The sequence below is a fragment of the Peromyscus maniculatus genome, chromosome 7 (assembly GCF_049852395.1).
Source record: "Peromyscus maniculatus bairdii isolate BWxNUB_F1_BW_parent chromosome 7, HU_Pman_BW_mat_3.1, whole genome shotgun sequence".
NCBI classification, from domain to species: Eukaryota; Metazoa; Chordata; class Mammalia; order Rodentia; family Cricetidae; genus Peromyscus; species Peromyscus maniculatus.
The window spans coordinates 95,402,061-95,420,301 of record NC_134858.1 but is presented as its reverse complement, the minus strand read 5'-3'; the positions used below and the strand labels follow the sequence as shown (position 1 = coordinate 95,420,301).

General features: G+C 40.1%; 1 protein-coding gene across 5 annotated transcripts in view; it reads left to right on the top strand.

The window, feature by feature from the left end:
- The window catches only part of Clstn2 (calsyntenin 2), a 594,115-nt gene that overhangs the window by 213,924 nt on the left and 361,950 nt on the right, over nt 1–18,241 (top strand). For all 5 annotated transcript variants that reach the window (XM_006975155.4, XM_015994073.3, XM_076576877.1 and 2 more), the window contains exon 2: nt 15,997–16,119. In XM_006975155.4, coding sequence (XP_006975217.2) covers nt 15,997–16,119 — 123 coding nt within the window. The remainder of the gene's footprint in view (nt 1–15,996; nt 16,120–18,241) is intronic.

The following is an 18,241-nucleotide window of genomic DNA, read 5'->3' as shown; positions in this document are numbered from 1 at the left end:
CTTAAGTAAATTATAATCAAATTTCCTTAGGCAGTTCTGGGAATACACTGTTTTTTGTTTTTTCTGCTTCATGCCTGGAACAGGGTATTGTATATCACACGTTCTTGATAAGTATTTTTCAAATGAATGAATGAATACTATTTGGTAATAGTTTTTTAAAGTTAAGGTTACAGGGACTAAAGACATGGCTAGGCACTGTGTCCCTCCTGAGGAATTATTTTACATACTCCATACATCAGAGTATATAAATAGGGGTCCCAGTTCTAGGCCTTGACCATCCTTCCCATGTGTTCCCAGCTGATGACTGTGGGTAAAGACACTGAGAGTGCTCAGACAGACTCACTCCTGAGAAAGGTATGCCTCTGCATGCAAGCTTTAACTTAAGGATACTGAAGGGCTTTGTTTCCTCCTAGCGTTCCATGGCTCCCTCTTTGATTATCTTTTCACACAGCATTTTCTTCAATAAAATCTTTGCATGTTTAATCTCACATTGGTGTCTGCCTTGCGGACCCGGATTAATTCACCATGCCAACAACAGAGTTGGAAGGGCCCTCTTTACTCCACAAGATGCCAGCTGGGCATGCAGGAAATGTCACCCCCATCCTTTGTAGAAGACACAGTGGGAAACAGATTACATCCCTTGAATGTTCATTGGAGGGAGGTATCACTGCTAAGAACTTCAGTTCTTTGCTTTGTAAGTGACTGGAAGGAACATACTAAGAATTAACATGTAACTATTCTTATAAATATCTTCATTTTCTTTACTATACAGCACACCAAATGGCATGTCATCAATGGCAAAGCACCCTCCGGAAGCTCAACATAATGAGCCTTGTGGTATATAATTCCACTTTTTGTTCCATATTTATATGACTCTTGGATTATCTCAATTCTAAATCAAGTTATTGCTCATACAGTTCGTGAGTTCTGTGGCAGGCAATATGCAATTCTTGTTCATAATCCAAATCTCTAATGAGCGTATGATTTTGTGACTTAGGAATTAGACTTCCTCCTATAACCTTTGGGATTTTGTGTATTTCTTCTTATTCCATGCTCAGCCCATTCTAGGCCCATGTTCTTTATTGACCACCTTCCTTCATTTACTCTATTCATCTACCTTCTCTGCTCTCCCTGCCCCTTTGTCTAATTATATCCAGAGATATTGATGCATATAGAATCTAAAATTTCCTTAATCAACCAATAGTTGTCCTTAAACATTTCTAAACCAGAAATCTGGGTTAGGACAATTTTGTTCATTTGGGAAGAATCACTGTAGATGAATTTTGTCTACATATTTAACATCAGCAGTAAGAGCTTGTCATTCATTGGCAATCTTTTAATGTACATTCCTGGAACACTACCCCATTGATAGGTGCCATGATAGGTATCAGCAAGAATGAAGTCTCACACATTAATTTGGGATAGGATACCTTAGGCTTTGAGAGTCTCAACAAATACCTCTTCTGTTTACCTCTGTGAGAAATGAATGCTCTCAGTGCCTTTGAAATTGCTACCATCATGATTTCTCTTTTAACATGCAATGGCTGCCTGACAAGTGCTCTGAAAATTCAGAAACCAAATTCACTTCAGAAATTCATCATGATGCTTTTAAGCTTTGACATCTTTGGTAGGGATAACTTATGGAGTTTATTGCTTTGTGTGGCTATTTCTACAACTAGGATTCACGAGATGTAAGAGTGGTGATTTGAGACAATCACTCTTCCCTACTGCACACATTCCAGTTCATACAATAGGAAGGGACCTTGCTTCCATTCCCAAGAGTCAGAGGCTCTCCCACCTGCATACTGTTTGAGAAGCTGCATGTGAAGCCCTTGCTCAACCAGTTGCCTTTCCTTGGGGTCAGAACTGATCCTCACCATAGTCACTACATTGATCCACTTCCCCCAATAAGCTGGATTCAAGAGCTGACAATGGGAGTCTTGCCTTAGTGGCTACATCCCTCCTGTCTTTCTCTGCCTCTTTCCTGTTTGCCCCTTGTTCTTTATCTCTCATTCTTTTTCTTTCTTCCTCCCCCATCCTGAGTTGTTTGTACTCCTTTTAAATCCTCAGCCAGGCTATATATCAATCTTTCTGGTCTTGGGACAGCTTGATGCTACTAAATAACTTTAACAACCCCCTAGAAGATTTTGTCTTGTTATAGATTTTTACCAATTCTATTTACTACTTTAGATCTTAAAACTTATAATATTAGACATGTTTATTCACTAATTCATTTTAAAATAACCACAACAAACCATAGTACAAGCAAAATAACATCCTTTTATTGAAAATTGTCATATCAAAAACTTAAAGAGTGGGAGAGTGCCATTGTTTTACAATTTTGCAGATGTCATTATTGTCTGGCTTAATCGAAGGCAGCTGGCTTTTCATATCTGTGTCTGCAGTCAGTCTGCGGCAGTATCACACTCCTTGAGAAAATTTCCTCAGGGAGAATTAAAGCAAAGGAAGCAGATAGCAGTGCAGTACTTTCAGGAGAATTATTTTGATCTTGTGACCTCCAGAAGGGGTCTCAGGGCCCCTCCCATATCTGCACAACCATGTTTTGAGAACTGTTGTCCTAGGTTTGGGACAAAAATGACCCAGCATCTTCCTTACCATCTGATAGTGGAGAGACACAAACGGTTATTTACGTGCAGTGCAGTCCATGCTAAGCTGGAGATAACCAGAGGTAATGGGAGGACATGGAGAGGGATCTAACCCAGTCTCGTGGTGCATCTGCCAGGAAGGGCATCCGAGTCCCTGACTCACTTGCTGCTTGAGCAGAGCTAAACTGAGCAGGCAGGAGCACAAGTGTTCTCATGAAAACTGGAGCCTTCTAGTCAGCTGTGCTGTACTCAGAACTACACGTGAAGATGACCTAGAGTATTCAGCTTCCAGCTCTAATATCATGATATACAGGGAGGCATTTTTCATCATGCTCTCTCTCTTTCTGATATCCCTCCCCTTCTCGGGTAGAAGCCAGAGCTGAAGAAATGGCAGATCACAGCTCCCATAAATTAGAAGTGAAATTGTCCTGCCAGTGTTTTCCTTCAGAAGCACTGAGAGGCAGGTGAGCATTTGGCAGTGAATATACTGTAAACCAGATAATTGCCATCCATCTTTGAGAACATCTCAGGAGCTAAGGCATGGGATAGAATTCACAATAAAAATGTATCATGCACGTTTGCTATTTTCTAGAACAAAGTTGATAGCATAAGCCACAGAGGCTTTATTTATTCGTTTGCTAGTAGAGAAAAAATACAGTGTCTTTACCTAAGGTTAAGAAGAATACATATTCCCTTCCAATTCTCTGCCTTAGCTGGAAGATGACATTTCACAAACTCATCTTGGCTAAGCTATAGTGGCTACTTATTTATTTTAATACTAATATAGAGTGCTAACATGGCATTGTTTAGATATGGCTAATATCTACACTTAGGTAACTTTCATGGAGATTACCTTCAATTACATACATTTGAAAAGCAACATCTGAACTTTTCCTGAAAAGACTTTCTTAAAATTTTCTTAAAAGTTTGTCTTAGTACTAGAGCATTCACTCCTGCCTGAGTTGCCAGCATACCAGCCATCCTACAGATTCCAGAAATACTAAGCCCTGAAACTGTATGATGCCTAAGTCAATTCCTGGAATGAACATACACATAGTCTCCCCTCTCTTTATGTATTACATACATTGCCCAATGCCCATGTATATGTATATATAGAGAGTATATATATATATATATATATATATATATATATATATCTGTATATATAGAGTCACAGAAGTAAAGATAGATAGATTTTTTTTTTTTTTTTGGTTTTTCGAGACAGGGTTTCTCTGTGTAGCTTTGCGCCTTTCCTGGAGCTCACTTGGTAGCCCAGGCTGGCCTCGAACTCACAGAGATCCGCCTGGCTCTGCCTCCCGAGTGCTGGGATTAAAGGCGTGCGCCACCACCGCCCGGCAAAGATAGATAGATTTAGACACAATGAATTTTCTGCTTCCTTGGATGGTTCTACCTGTTCTTCAGGCAGCTTTGTTCTTGGCTTTGTTATTTTCTTGTGCTAGCACAAGTATTAAGTGCTTGATTCCAAGCTTGACCCACAGGAAATGGAAACAAATGCCTGCTGTTACACTTACCTGCAGCTAGGAGAAGAATGACCAACTGGAATGGATATCTGATCTCTTCCATCAAAGGACCATGAACTTGCAGGCATTCCTTAAGCTTTGAAAATCTCTTTACCCTTGTCTCTGAAATGAAACCAATGCTGCTCTCACGTGAAGTGAGATTAGTGAAGTGGATTTAGTGAGATTGTGACTGTTTAGCCTGGCACACAGTAGGTCCTTAGGAGCAGTAGCTTCTGATTAAACTATATGATGGTTCTGGTCTGATTATGGCTATTACAGAAGAGACAATTATCTTCAGGAGCATAAACTTGCAAGTAAGTTACTGTCTGGTTTTAGGAGTTCAAATGTTTAAAATGCAGTGAAGTATGAGATATTGAAGTAATAACAATCTCGGGGAATTACAGATATAACAATTTAGTGCACACTTTAGTCCAATAATGTTGTTCAGTAGGTAAGACATTTTGTCTGGAAAAATGAGCTTGTTCCTGCAACTGAATAGAGACATAAAACAAGGCAGACTCCCGAACCCATGTTCTACACCATCCTTTCCTGAATGGCTCCTGGTCTTCAGATACTCTCCTTTTCCAGGCCCTATGAGTTATGAGATTCTTTGCTCAAACAAAGACTTGTCAATTATGGAGTGTCTATTTGGGGCACCCTGGGCCTCATCTGTGCCTTGATCTCAGCCTGTGGATTTGGGCCTTCTTCGGGACCTTTGAGGTGTTTTTTAACATTTAGCTAGCTTTGATAGTTACCCGCCTAACAAGCCTGTAGATTGTGGTTACCCCCTTTGTGTAAAGAAGAGTGGAGTTCTGGGAGGGTTGAAAGACTTGGCAAAGGCATTCTGTTTGAATGTAGTACTAGAAATTTGAAACTAACTAGCAAAGGTTTCCTCTCACTCTGTAGGCTTCTCTTCACCCAAATCATTGTTTCCTTTGCTGTACAGAAATTTTATAATTTTATGAAGTCAATTTTTGTCCATCATTGGCCTTAGTTCCTGAGCAAATAGAGTCCTAGTCAAAAAACCCTTTCTTCTACCCTATATTACTTATAGGGTATTGCCTATTCTTTCTTCTAACACTTTCAGCATTTCAAGCTTCACATTGAGGTCTTTGATCCATTTGGAGGGTGTGTGTGTGTGTGTGAACAGACTGATAAATATGGCTCTAATTTCATTCTTCTGCATGTGGATATCCAGTTTTCCCAGCAGCATTTGCTAAAGATGCTGTTTTTTTTTCTATAGTGTGTGTTTTGGCTTCTTCATTAAATGTTAGATGGCTGTAGTTACATGTACTCATATTTGGGTCTTCTATTTTGTTCATTAGTCTACATGTCTGTTTTCATGCCAGCACCATGGTGTTTTTATTATGACTCTGTATTATAGATTGTGATCTGGTAAGGTAACCCCCACTTAATTCTTGTTGTTTATGGTTGCTTTTGTCATCTGGAGTCTTTTGTGCATTGAATCTATAAATTGAAGCATCCCATCCACTCCACCTCAGGGTCAATCTAGGGTGAACTTTGCTTAATTGTCCAAATGCCTTGTATAGAGACAACCTCAAAACTCACTGTTGTAACAATGTGTGTGTGTGTGTGTGTGTGTGTGTGTGTGTGTGTGTGTGTATAGTTAATGTATAATTTGTCTGACCTTCCTTCTGACCCACTATTTATGTGCAATAGTGATAAATGACTCATCCTGATACTACTAACATTCAGTTAACGACTTTGAAAGTACTCATATGCTACACAATTATTTGTGGATAGGAATGAAACGATGGAAGAAAAGAGATATGATGGCTAAGTTGGTGAAAAGAGAGAAAGGGAGGGGTGGCGATGGGTAGGGGAACAGAAGGGAAAGAAAAGTCCCACCTTCACCATAGCCCCCTACCAAGCAGTTAGATTAATGACTTAGTCATCCTTTCCACAGCACTTCCAACACATTTATAAGAGTGTAAATAAACCTCATTTCTTCTGAATTTTAGCATGTGTGAGCTACACATATGGGGTTTGTATTTAAATCTCTCTAATTGGTACTTTCAGCAGAGAGCATTACCTCTCATTAAGTGATAGGGTTGGCAGCTTTCAATCTTGGTGATGTTGGATACCTACTCATTGTAATCAAACATTGCTGAGGTGCCGTTTGGGAGGTGTCTTGAAGGTAAAGGTATGCCTGCTTCATTGACAAATGGTTTATAATATTCTGGGAACTCTTAGGAACTACAGACATCCTTAGATCCAAGATGCTGCTTACCCTCGAGGGTTGGCACTCTTTATGGGGAAGAAAGGCAGGAAAGGGGATAATGAATATGCATTAGGCATGAGAGCAGGAAGTAGAGGGAGATGTGGATATACAGAGGGCAATGGGGCATTCAGAGCTTGACTTAATCTGGAAGAATGGACAGGCAAAGTGAGGGGTAGGGATGTGAGAAGAGGGAGAAATGAATGCACACTAATAGCATGGGATGACCACACCAGATTTCTGAGGGAAGCTGGTGAAAGAGCCCAGGCCTAAACATGTAGAAATAGTCTTGTCTAGATAGGGGCCCTAACTGTACTCTGAAAAAGGCAATAAATACTTTGTAAAATATGACCATACTTACTGTAGTTAGGAATCATTATAAGAATAGACACCCACTCAAACCATTTAAAGAAAAAGATAGTGGTTTTAGAAAGAACCAAGAGTCTTCATTTACCCACAGCAGGCTGATAATGCCTTGAAGAGGGAGCTGGGACACAAGTCTGGGAAGCAGAAGTGGGCAGCTGGCTTCTATAGCTCTACAGTTGGAGTGGGCACAGCTTTCTACTCCAGGACCACTCCCTAATCCTCCATCTTCTGAAATATTGGATTCTCCTATTTTAATGTCTTCCCAGTCCCCCCAAACTCTGAATGGTCATTGCATGAGTATCAGCTCCAATTCCTTAGAAACATCAATGACATGTGCCCACCCCCAAACAAGCTATAGTGTCTGGGCCTCAAAAATGTCAAGATATAATTAGCCCAGCCCTTTGTCATCTATCCATTTCCCCATAGACATGAGGGCCACCTAGGCCTGAACAGCTCCTGGAAGATCAGACCAGAAGGCGAACTTGGACATGGCTTGGAAAAGACCAGGTTGGCCACTAAAATACCATATTTGACAGTGTAGTTAACCTTGTGAAAGCTTTTTGTTATCTATCAACCATACATTTTACTCAGTTTTACACAGGGATCAGTATTAGAGTTCTGAGGATTTGAGAGCTCACAGTGGCCAGACAGGTGAATTTTAGGATGAAAGGAGGAAGGGTCAAAGGGCAAACCCTCAGACACAAGGCTCCACTGCTTGTGAGAGCATTAACACACTTTTGCAGAGACAGAAGCTAAAGGAAGAGCATAGCATGCTCCCGTGAGAAATGCTTTGTGCTCTAGTTAAAGACGCACTGAGTGGTGAGACCTAATTTCTCTGTAAATGGAGCACAAACATCACATTGGCGCTCCACCCCTACCCCCACCCCCACCACTGAGTGCCAAGATAGGCATTTTCCAGATTCTGAAACATGGAAAAGTGACAGGACCGGCAAGAAACTGACCAAAAGGGACAGGGTGTGATGGGTCAGCCTCCAGAAGGCATGTGCAGCAAACAGGAACACAACCCTGTGGGAAACTGATACAAGGTCAGTTCTGAAGTTACATCTAAATTGAGCAAGGCATGAGCTGGCTGGCCTTGGTCTATTGAAACAACCAGGCAAAGTATTCTGTTCAAGGCTCAACAATTACAGGAGAGTAATGGATAAGAAATAACAGCCAAGCCACAAGCATCAATATCTAATGCTTCTTCCTGGATGAGAGTCAGTTCTCCAGTTCCCCAAGAAGCCAGAGTTTGGAAGTAGCTTGTGTATTTCTGTATGTGAATGATCTCTGTATCATGTGGATGCTTCCTGTCAGTTTAGCCTAGTGGTGCCCTGACTCCTGTTCACTGGCCAAACTTAACTACTTGTGTCTCTCCATAGCATACTAGCAGCTTTACCACTGGGGATTTGCTCATCTGTGATCCCTCGCCTGGTACGCGCTCTTTCATTTATCCTTGCTTGCTTAATGTTCTCTCTCTGTCTATGGCTGTCTGCTGTCTATGTCTGTCTATCTGTTTCTGTCTCTTTTTGTCCCTTCCCCTCTCTTTCTCTTGAGTGTATGGACAATTACATACCTATATGGCATGGATTCTGGTCATTATAGCCTCCCAATATCCCTCTTGCCCATATTATCCCTCCACCTCCCTACATGTCCATTTCCTGCATGTATGATGTTTTTGCTATTATTGTTGTTGATTTGTTTATTGTTTGCTTTACTTTGGGTTTTTCTTGAGACCCACCAGCTTTATTCAGGATCATATATCTGTGTGACCATGGGTTTGTAACCATCCATTGAAGTCCTCGTCCTGGAATATGTATTGTCTTACCATGGCTGGGTTGATGTGTCTGATCTTCTTCCTTAGCCCAAGTCTGCTTCTTCTGGTCTGCTCCTGTTTATGTTCTGGTTATCATGGATTCTCTCCTGCTCTGACAGTCCTTTGAGAATAAGATTTTTATTCTTGCTCCACATAGTAAAGCTAGGTTTGTACATAAGAAGATTCACCTTCTAAGTGTTGCTTCGTACGTTTTGACAAATGACCATGTAATTGTTATAACCAACACCCTTGAGATAGAAAACAACTCTATCATCCCAGCAAGCTCCTTGTCCCATCTGTCCTTACACTTTTGTGTTTCTAGAAATCCATAGAATGACATCAAACAGAGTGCAATCTTCTTGTTTGACTTCTTTCACCATATTTCACCAGTGAGTGGTTCAGAAGTTGACTCATCCCCCCCCCCGCCCCCACCCCCTGGCATTAGCAGTTGATCTATTTTTATTGTTATCTGAGTGTCCATTATCTAGACACACCCACCAGTTAATCACTTATTGATTTTTCCATTTGACACTGTTTTAAATAAAGGCTTTATGGCCATTGGCATAGAAGTCTTTGTGTAGCTTATGTTTTAATTTCTCAGGAGTAAATCATAGGCTTAGAATTGCTGAGCTCTCTTACAAAAACAAACAAATTTCCAACTAAACTGTATCACTGTGTTAGTTTACATTTTTGGTAGCCATAATGAGAATTCCAAAGCTCTAGCAGAATGTGGTAGGGTGAGAACCTGCTGGATTTTCTATGTAAATATCTCTGATGTCCATCGAGGCTCCATGTTCTTATTTTCTCTTTATATATTATTTGATGACAGCTCTGTTTAGTTGTTGGTCATTTTTATTAGACTGCTTATTGTCTTAGAGAATTCTGAGAATTCTCTGTTTATGTATTTTGGATACAAGCTTTTTATGTGATATGTTTTCTAAGTAATTTCTTCTAGTCTGTGGCTTTTCAAAATTATTTTTCTGAGGATTGATTTTTTTCAAAGAAGTTTGTAAATTTTTGTGAAATTTTATTTTTCAATTATATATTTTATTTAGTGTGTGTCTCATATCCCTTCTAATAATCTAATTCAAATACACTAAGATTTTTTATACTTTCTTATAAAGGTTTTAATAGTTTTAATTTCTGTATGTAGGTATGATCCATTTAAAGCCAATTGTTATGAATGTTGTGTAGTAGGATTGAAGTTTGTTTTGGGTGTATGAATATCTTTTTTTTTTTACCCAGGAGCATTTACTAGAAAGTCTATCCATTCTTCAATGAATCCTTTGTTAGTAATGAGTTGCCTACTGACATGTGTGTCTTGATTGGAGAGCATTTCAATAAGTCTTAATATCAGGTAGTGTAAATCATCCAACTTTGTTCTCTTCAAAATTATTTTGGCAATTCCAGGTCTTTTTCATTTTCATATAGATTTTAGAATTTGAGTTAAAAAATTCATGTTGGTACTTTTGAAAGGGGGTCTAAACTCTTTACTCTCCTGTCTTGTCTCCCAAGGGCTAAAATTGTAGTCATTGAGTTTCTTTGACTCTCTAGGTTAATTTTAGGGACATTTAGTCATAATTCTATTGAGTCTCCCAATTCATGAACACTGTCTCTCCATCCAGGTCTCTAAATACATTTATGAGAACCCTGATGTTTTTCTTTAGTCCCTCTGCTTCTTCTGGTCTGTCCCTGTTTATGTTCTGGTTGTTATGGATTCTCTCCTGCTCTGACAGTCCTCTCAGGATAAGATGTATATTCTTGCTCCACACTGTAAGAAGATTCACCCTCTAACTATTGTTACTTACATTTTGACAAATTACCTCACATGCGTTTTGTGAGAGTTATTCTAACTATTTCATGGCTTTTGAGATTATTATAGCAGTATTTTTTATTTAAAATTTTATTTGTCCTTAGTCAGTATTCAGAAATTGTTTTTGCTTTGCTATATTGACTATTTCCTTTGACTCTATTAAATGCACTTACTAGTTCTAGTTGGAATTTTTTAGTATATATAGAAGCTTAAAAATGGAAAAATTATGTTTTCTGTATATAAAGACAATTTCACCTTTTCCATTGCAAACTGATTCTTTTCTTTATTGATTGCATTGGTTTGACCCACAAGTAAAATGTGAATGTAAGTGGAGAATAGACATCCAGACAATCCTTGAATTGTCCCTGTTTATATGGCAAAAACATCCAGTCTTTACTATTAAGCATGAAGTTAGCTTTAGGATTTTGCAAATGTTCTTTATCAGATTGAGTAACCTTATTGTTATTTGATAGGTATATTTATACATAGATGCTGAATTTTTATAACTTTTTTCAAAAACTTCTTCATTTTACCTCAGTGCTCAGAATGCTGTTTTATTCATTGTGTGTGTGTGTGTGTGTGTGTGTGTGTGTGTGTGTGTGTGTGTGTGTGAGAGAGAGAGAGAGAGAGAGAGAGAGAGAGAGAGAGAGAGAGAGAATGAATGAATGAATGAATTCAGGCTAGATATCTGAAAGGGTAAGGCCAAACCTCAGGTACTTGGAAGCATGAAATGGGCTGGGGAGCTTAGAGATGTTTGGGTGTCAATTGTACTGCATTTACCTACACTCTTCCTTCAAATATTCATAAGATACTTGAGAAATAAACAACTCCCTTTTATAAATAGGGAGTGAGTGAGGATGGAATTATTTAAAAGCTTATACACCACTAAGTAGTGGGGAAGCCCCAATTCATTACAAGACAATCATTAAGTTCATGCAACAAAAATAGCTGCAAAGGAGGCTACTTACAGTATGATACAAGTTTAATGAAGTGTCACTCACATAGTGAAAGAGTAAGAAATTCACTTGATTTCCATGGAATGGATGCTATTCTTGGACTAACCACTGAACCACTAAGAAAAATAAATTCTTTTGCAATACTTGTCTTAGCTCTGACTTAGTTACTTTTCTATTTGTGTGATAAGGCGCCATAACTAAGGCAATTTATAAGAAAGTATTTAATTTGGGCTTACAGTTTCAGGGGGTTCGAGTCTGTGATGGTGGCAGAAACAGCTGGGCTTACATATTTTATTTTAATATTTTATGACACAGGGTTTGTCTGTGTAGCCCTGGCTATCTTAGAACTCACTCTGTAGACCAGGCTATCCTCAAACTCAGAGATCCACCTGCCTCTGCCCCTTGAGTGCTGGGATTAAAGGTGTGTATCACCACCACCCAGCTGTGAGGTTACATCTTGATCAGCAAGGAGGGAGGGAGGGAGAGGGAGGGAGATGGAGAAGGAGAGGGAGAGACAGAGAGAGAGAGAGAGAGAGAGAGAGAGAGAGAGAGAGAGAGAGAGAGAGCAAACAAACATACTAGAGTAGCATGAGTCTTTTGAAATCTCAAAGCCTGTCTCCAGTGACATACTTCCTCCAAGAAAGCCACACCTCCTAATCCTTCCCAAGCAGTTCTACCAACCAGAGACCAACTATTCAAACAAATGAGCCTATGGGAAGCATTCTCATTAAACCACCACACTATGGTTAAGTTAAATTATACATTTAAGTTTTGGGTTTATAACCCTAAGAATTGGCTCATAGACAAAGCATAGACATTATTTTTGTTTATGTATCAAAAAGAAAACATTCATCAACCTTGAAAAAAAATTGAGGAAGTTAGAATGTGGGAGAGAAGTAAGACAACTTCAGACAAGGTTCACATTCTTATTTTCCAAATAGGACAGTTAAACCGTTTTGGGCCTCAGCTCCTCTGCTGTGAAATGAGAAACACGTTCTTACCACTGTGGTTGTTGTAAGAATTAATGAGCACTGGCTGGTAAGGTGGCTCAGTGAGAAAAGGTTCTTGCTTCCAAACGTGAGAACCTGAGTTTGATCCACACTACTCGGGCGGTGGAAGGAGAGAACTGATGTTCTCTCTGTTGTGCTCTGACCTACACATATGTACCACATGCATGCTCACACATGTACATACACAAAATAAGTAATACATGTAAAGGGGGATTAAAGAACCTGTATTTAGGAAATGCCTAAAATTAAGTAGACACCTGACTCACTGCAGCGGAATCAAAGGAGGCAAGCATGGAGGTCGAAGGAAGTCAGCCTTCACTGATGTGGGGGCAGCCTTGGCTTTAAAGTTATTCTATAAACCCCCCTTTCATGAAGAAGCTGTCACTGCCCAGAAGGCAAGGTGAGTGTGAATAACAAAAAGACAGATGTTATGAACCCAGCAGGGGATATTTGCGTGATGAGATATCTTCGTGATATCATCACCTGTATCTTGTTAGTTGAAAGCATTGAAACTCTGAGATGCTTCTTGACTCACCTAATACCATCCAGAAATGACTAAGCCAGAGTTGAAACCAGGAACATTGCCTGCACTGAGCTGGGTGGCACAATGGATTAGATACCCTGGCTGAGCTCCTGGTGTCTGCTCTATACACGTTTCTAATGAATAGGCCCCTAGGTTTAATTAAGGAGAAAGGAGATTAATTGTTTCTCCCAACAGCTGCAAATTATTTACATTGCATTTGTGTTGATGGCTAATGAAAGAGCAAATAGGATAGGGACAGCCCAGGATGACTGTAATTCTTACAGAGTCTATAATGAAGTGCAGGTCTGAGCGACAAAATGTAAGAATGGATGAGCCTGCTGCCCCATGCATACCTGAAGTGGGCAGAGCTGCTCTTTGCTCTGAGCAAGATTCAGTCAGCAAAAGTGGATCTCAGGGGCTTAGACTTGAGACTAGCTGGGCATATATAAATCCCTGCTCCAGCAGACTGCCACTCAGTTGGTTTGTGACTGCTGGAGAATGGGTGAGAAAGAAGATGGCGGTGATTCAGGGTGTGGTTCTCCACCAATCCCGGGACAGCTCTTAAAAGAACTTTTGATGGACGATGGATTGGAAAAGGAAAGGGGCAACAGAATTAATCTCAATTCTCTAAGCCCTTGACTTTCCATGGCTACTGAAAACTTTGTATAATCCATTACAGTAATGTGGCATTCCGTGAACTTTCGCTGAAGAGCTGTGAACAAACACCTGCTCACCCTAGGTGGGGCACCAATGACAGGTCAAAGTAAAGATTCTATTCAAATCTAACCTGGTGAACTAATGGATTTATTGAGCTTACTTGCAGCAGTGTAACTGAGGGGGTATTTATAGTTGTGTGTGACCCCCAAACCATCGTGTCACCAAAAAGTCTCACCTCAGCACAGATGAAGACTTCTTCATGGTTGCATAGATGAAATATCCCCTTCATTTAGTCTTCCATTCTCTACTATAGCACCTTTGGAGAGCACATGGAGCTAGGGCAGAATCACATGCCACTGAGAGGGGTTATATGAGGGAATAGGAATCTTTGGTGAGGGTCTAATGACATACCTCCTATTAGGCAACCTCAGTAGACCCAACATGAAGAACTCTGAGGGTATTTGCAGATGCTTTCATTTAGATGGATATAGCTGTTATGCTATGAAGACAGTGTTCTGCAATACAAGTGTTATATGCATGAAATAATGTATGTTTTTGGTGTTTGTAAATATTTATGGTATATGGTGAGGTGCTAAAAGTTTTATTTTTCTTGCCCATTATGAAACATAAACATGTAGTCCTCTTGAGATGTCACTCTTTGTAGAAGCATTTTTCTTTACCATTTTTACAAGGATCCCCCCTATTTCATGGGTTACTGTGAGGAACATATATGACCACAACTTTGACTCTTTGGAGTAGAGTGTGAGGGTTGGTCATATTAGTTTAATATGTTATTTTGCTTTTTAAAATATCTGCTTTGTCTTCTTAGTCCTGAAGATGTATGTTGGGGAATTAAAAGAAATCAAGAAGTTCACAATGCAAAGACTACTCTTGATGCTTATGTGGAGTGTTGATTGGAGAGGGTAGGGTCTTTTCTTGGGAGATGAGCTAAAATACCTGTGTAGATATCTAAATGGCATCATAAGGAGCCAGAACAAAAATTAAGCAACACTCACCAGATGATGAGTGAGTGAATGGCAGAAGTTGGATATTCACCAGAGATGTCTACATGTGAACATACAAAAACTTGTCACATCTTATCTCAAGCTTCTAGCCATTGTTGGTCCTTGTTAGTGTATTACAATTGCTTGGTAGTGTTCCTACACAGTGCCATAAACTAAATAATTTTAGAAAAATGGATATGTACTGTGTCACACTTTACATGTTTGACATCTAAAATAAAGATGTTGTAAGATCATGTTTCAACTGTACATCTGTACTCTGGGGAATGATCAGGTTGAAGTTCCCATCCTAGATAGTACCTAGTGGCTAGTAGAAGCACAAGTGTGTGTGTGTGTGTGTGTGTGTGTGTGTGTGTGTGTGTGTGTGTGTGTGTGTGTTTTCATGGTGCTTGTACATGTCTCCTATCAGAGGAAGTCAGTGGTCAAGGTTGAATGTCATCCCTCAGGAACTGCCCATCTTGTTATTTGATTTTATTTTTTACTTGCCAGGGTCTTTCATTAGGATCTGGTACTTGATTATAGGTTGAGTGTCCAGCAAGTCCCAGGAATTCACCTGTCTCTACCTCCCTAGCTCTGGGATTATAAGCATTGACCTCCATGCCTAGCATTTTGCTTAAGAGCTGGGCATCAAATATGTCTTAATGCTTATTCAGTAAGCACTTTACCAAAGGAGTTATTTCCTCAGGGCAGCTCCAATCTTCCATGGTGTGTTTCTTGCATGATTGGCTGTCTCTGCATGAAAATGTCCCTTTTAATATGGACACCAGTCAATCATTGAAGATATACCCCAGTAGCCCCATTTTAAATAGATTACTGCTGTAAAGATTTCTTTCTAAATACAGACAAATATTGAGGTACTGGAGATCAGCACTGCAACCGACCTTTTAGGTGTACTGGCATTAAGTCTTTGTCATTTTAGATATATGTTTAAGTATATCAGTTGTTCATTAGATGATGTATGATTTGAGCTGGTCAATTTATTGAAGAGCAATTTTAATTGATGTATAACTTACACCAGTTGACTAGTCTTTAAATGATCGGAAAACACTCAGTGTTTGTTGCATATTGACCTATATATTGGGACTTGTGCATTTATGTTTATCTGTGCATGTGTGTTAACCTACTAATGGCATCTGTGGATGGATCCAGTTAAGTTGAGGTCAGAATTCCCAGCACACACAGTATAATCTGCTGGTTTGTTGACTGATAACAGATTTTAATTCAGAATCACCTATTACTAGGTAACATTAGAAATTTTAACTTAATAATATTCATCTCTAGTGATGTTACCCCTTACCTTATGTGGGCCTGGGTGAATCATTAGGAGGTCAATGCACATCTCTGAAGCTTCTCTACATATCAAGTGGGCTAATGTGTTTTATGACCTAGGTAGCTGGATATGATTCTATGATGGGGCAAATATGAAACATTGATAGAGAAATGATGATCTTTTTGTTTTACTTTCTAGTAAACAAACACAAGCCATGGATCGAGACATCCTACCATGGAGTCATAACTGAGAACAATGACACCATCATTTTGGACCCTCCACTGGTAGCCCTGGATAAAGATGCCCCAGTGCCTTTTGCAGGTAAGATGATCGATTTCTTAGTGTGCTTGGGCTAGGCTTGCTCTGGAGGCCTCTGATATGGAACCTCCACTACGCCCAGCTAGGATCTAAAAGCTACTGTTGCCACCCTGTGTGCAGAAGACCTGTGCTTTTCATGCTGTGTGTATCTTCTCATTGCTAATGTGGACTCTTTGTCTCTTTATGGTTATTCTCCTTCACATTTATTCCAGTGGAAGATACACATTCCTTTTTTGTGTGTTTGTTTTTGTTGTTTTGGTGGTTTTGATTTGTTTCATTTTTTGAGACAGGGTCTCTCTATGTATCTCTAACTATCCAGGAACTTGCTATGTAGACCAGCCTGGCCTTGAACTCACAGAGATTAGTCTACCTCTGTCTCTGCCCTCCAAATGCTAGGATTAAAGACACGTGCCATATGCCAATTTTCCTTCTTTTAAGAGGTGATAAATTGCTGAACTGACCTGTGGAGTTGGAGGAGATGGACTAGTGAAACTCCTTGGGGGAATTTTGCTCCTAAAGAGATGGTCCATAGACATCATAAAATGTGGCAACTACTGTCTCCACCACCTACATACCACACAGGGACTTGTATCTTGGTAGATTGGCAAGAAAGGGGGAAATAAAAAAATATACAAAAATACTTACTAAAGGCCAGATGAGATCATGTCCTTGAGCTTTGTCATGAGTGTGGCTTTTACAGGAGGAATCTAAAGGCAGATGCTCTTTGTGTCTTTTGGCTAGAAAGCTTTCTCACTGTCTTCAAGGCCATTAGTGCTCTCACCCTGACCTCCTGCAAAAGTCCTACCGCAGAAAGTGTGTGTAGGATACTACACTATCATCTGTTCCATGGATTTCAGTAAAGCCAAGGAATTGGGCAATGGCATGGGTAGGAGGCCTTAGACAAAGAATGTCTGAGGATGCCTGAATCTCGAGGAATATTGTTAACATTTTATAACTGTCAAGAGATAGACAGGAAATTTAATGAAGGTTTTCAAGACCTCTAGAAGATTGCTTTATGATCGATGGGTGCCAGGCAGGGGTTTTCACCATGCTGAAGTCTATTTCTTCTGACAGTTTGTCTGCTACATTATGAGCTACTTGGGCAGGGAAAAAAATGACTCTTTCCCACTTTAAAGAGAGATGCTCTGTGAAGGCCTTTTATTCATTACAGAAGATTATGATGGCAGGAGTGATGGGCTGGGTTAAACTCAGTGTGATGTGAAGGTAAGCCCATAAGCTTTCTTACAGAGGGGGAAAGACTCTCATAAGACTTCATCTTTATTTTATATAGAATGATAACTACCAAGGGCACCTAACTGTGATTTCCAGGATGGTTAAGGTTGGGGAATCTTCAAACATCTTCCAAACATCCTCCAAGCAAATGACACTTCGAAGAACAACTCTCATGCCATTTTTTTTCTACAAAGGATGAAGTTCCACCCCTACTCTTCTTTGGCAGCCTAGAAATAATCTGCCTCACACTCTTCTGGACCTAAGTAATATGGCAGTGAGGTTAACCAACACCTTTAGCCATGCCTCGAAATAAGATTTTTGAAGCAAATACCAAGCAAAATACTATGTTTGGGTCATGGAAATGTTTGGTTTGGCTTTCAACATATGCTTTAAAAATAGATATGACATTTAGAAACTGGCAGATTGATCATAAAATGCAAGATTCTGATTAATCTCAATGAATCAGATCTCAGATAGAGAGAGAACTGAGTCCCTCTCTCCCTCCCTCCCTCCCTCCCTCCCTCCCTCTCTCCCTCCCTCCCTCCCTCCCTCCTTCCCTTCCTTCATTCTCTGGAAGCAAAGTCTATCTGGGCTGGCCTGAAATTCAGTATAGAGTCCAGGCTGTCCTCAAACCTGTGGTCCCTGGCCATAGCCATTTGAGTGCTAGGATCATAAGTTTGTATCCTAACACTCAGTTGACTGCCTCTTTCATCCGAGTGTGAACCCCAGCTTCCTCCCGGCCCTTCATCTCACAGTGTATGCTTAGTCTTTCCCCTCCCTGTCTGGTGGCTGACCTCTCTTTCAAGCATAACAGAGTGAACTGCTGGCCAATTCCCAGGAAGCAACAGAGTGCTCTTCAGTCATTGTGGTGCTGGGAGGCTGAGGAGTTCAA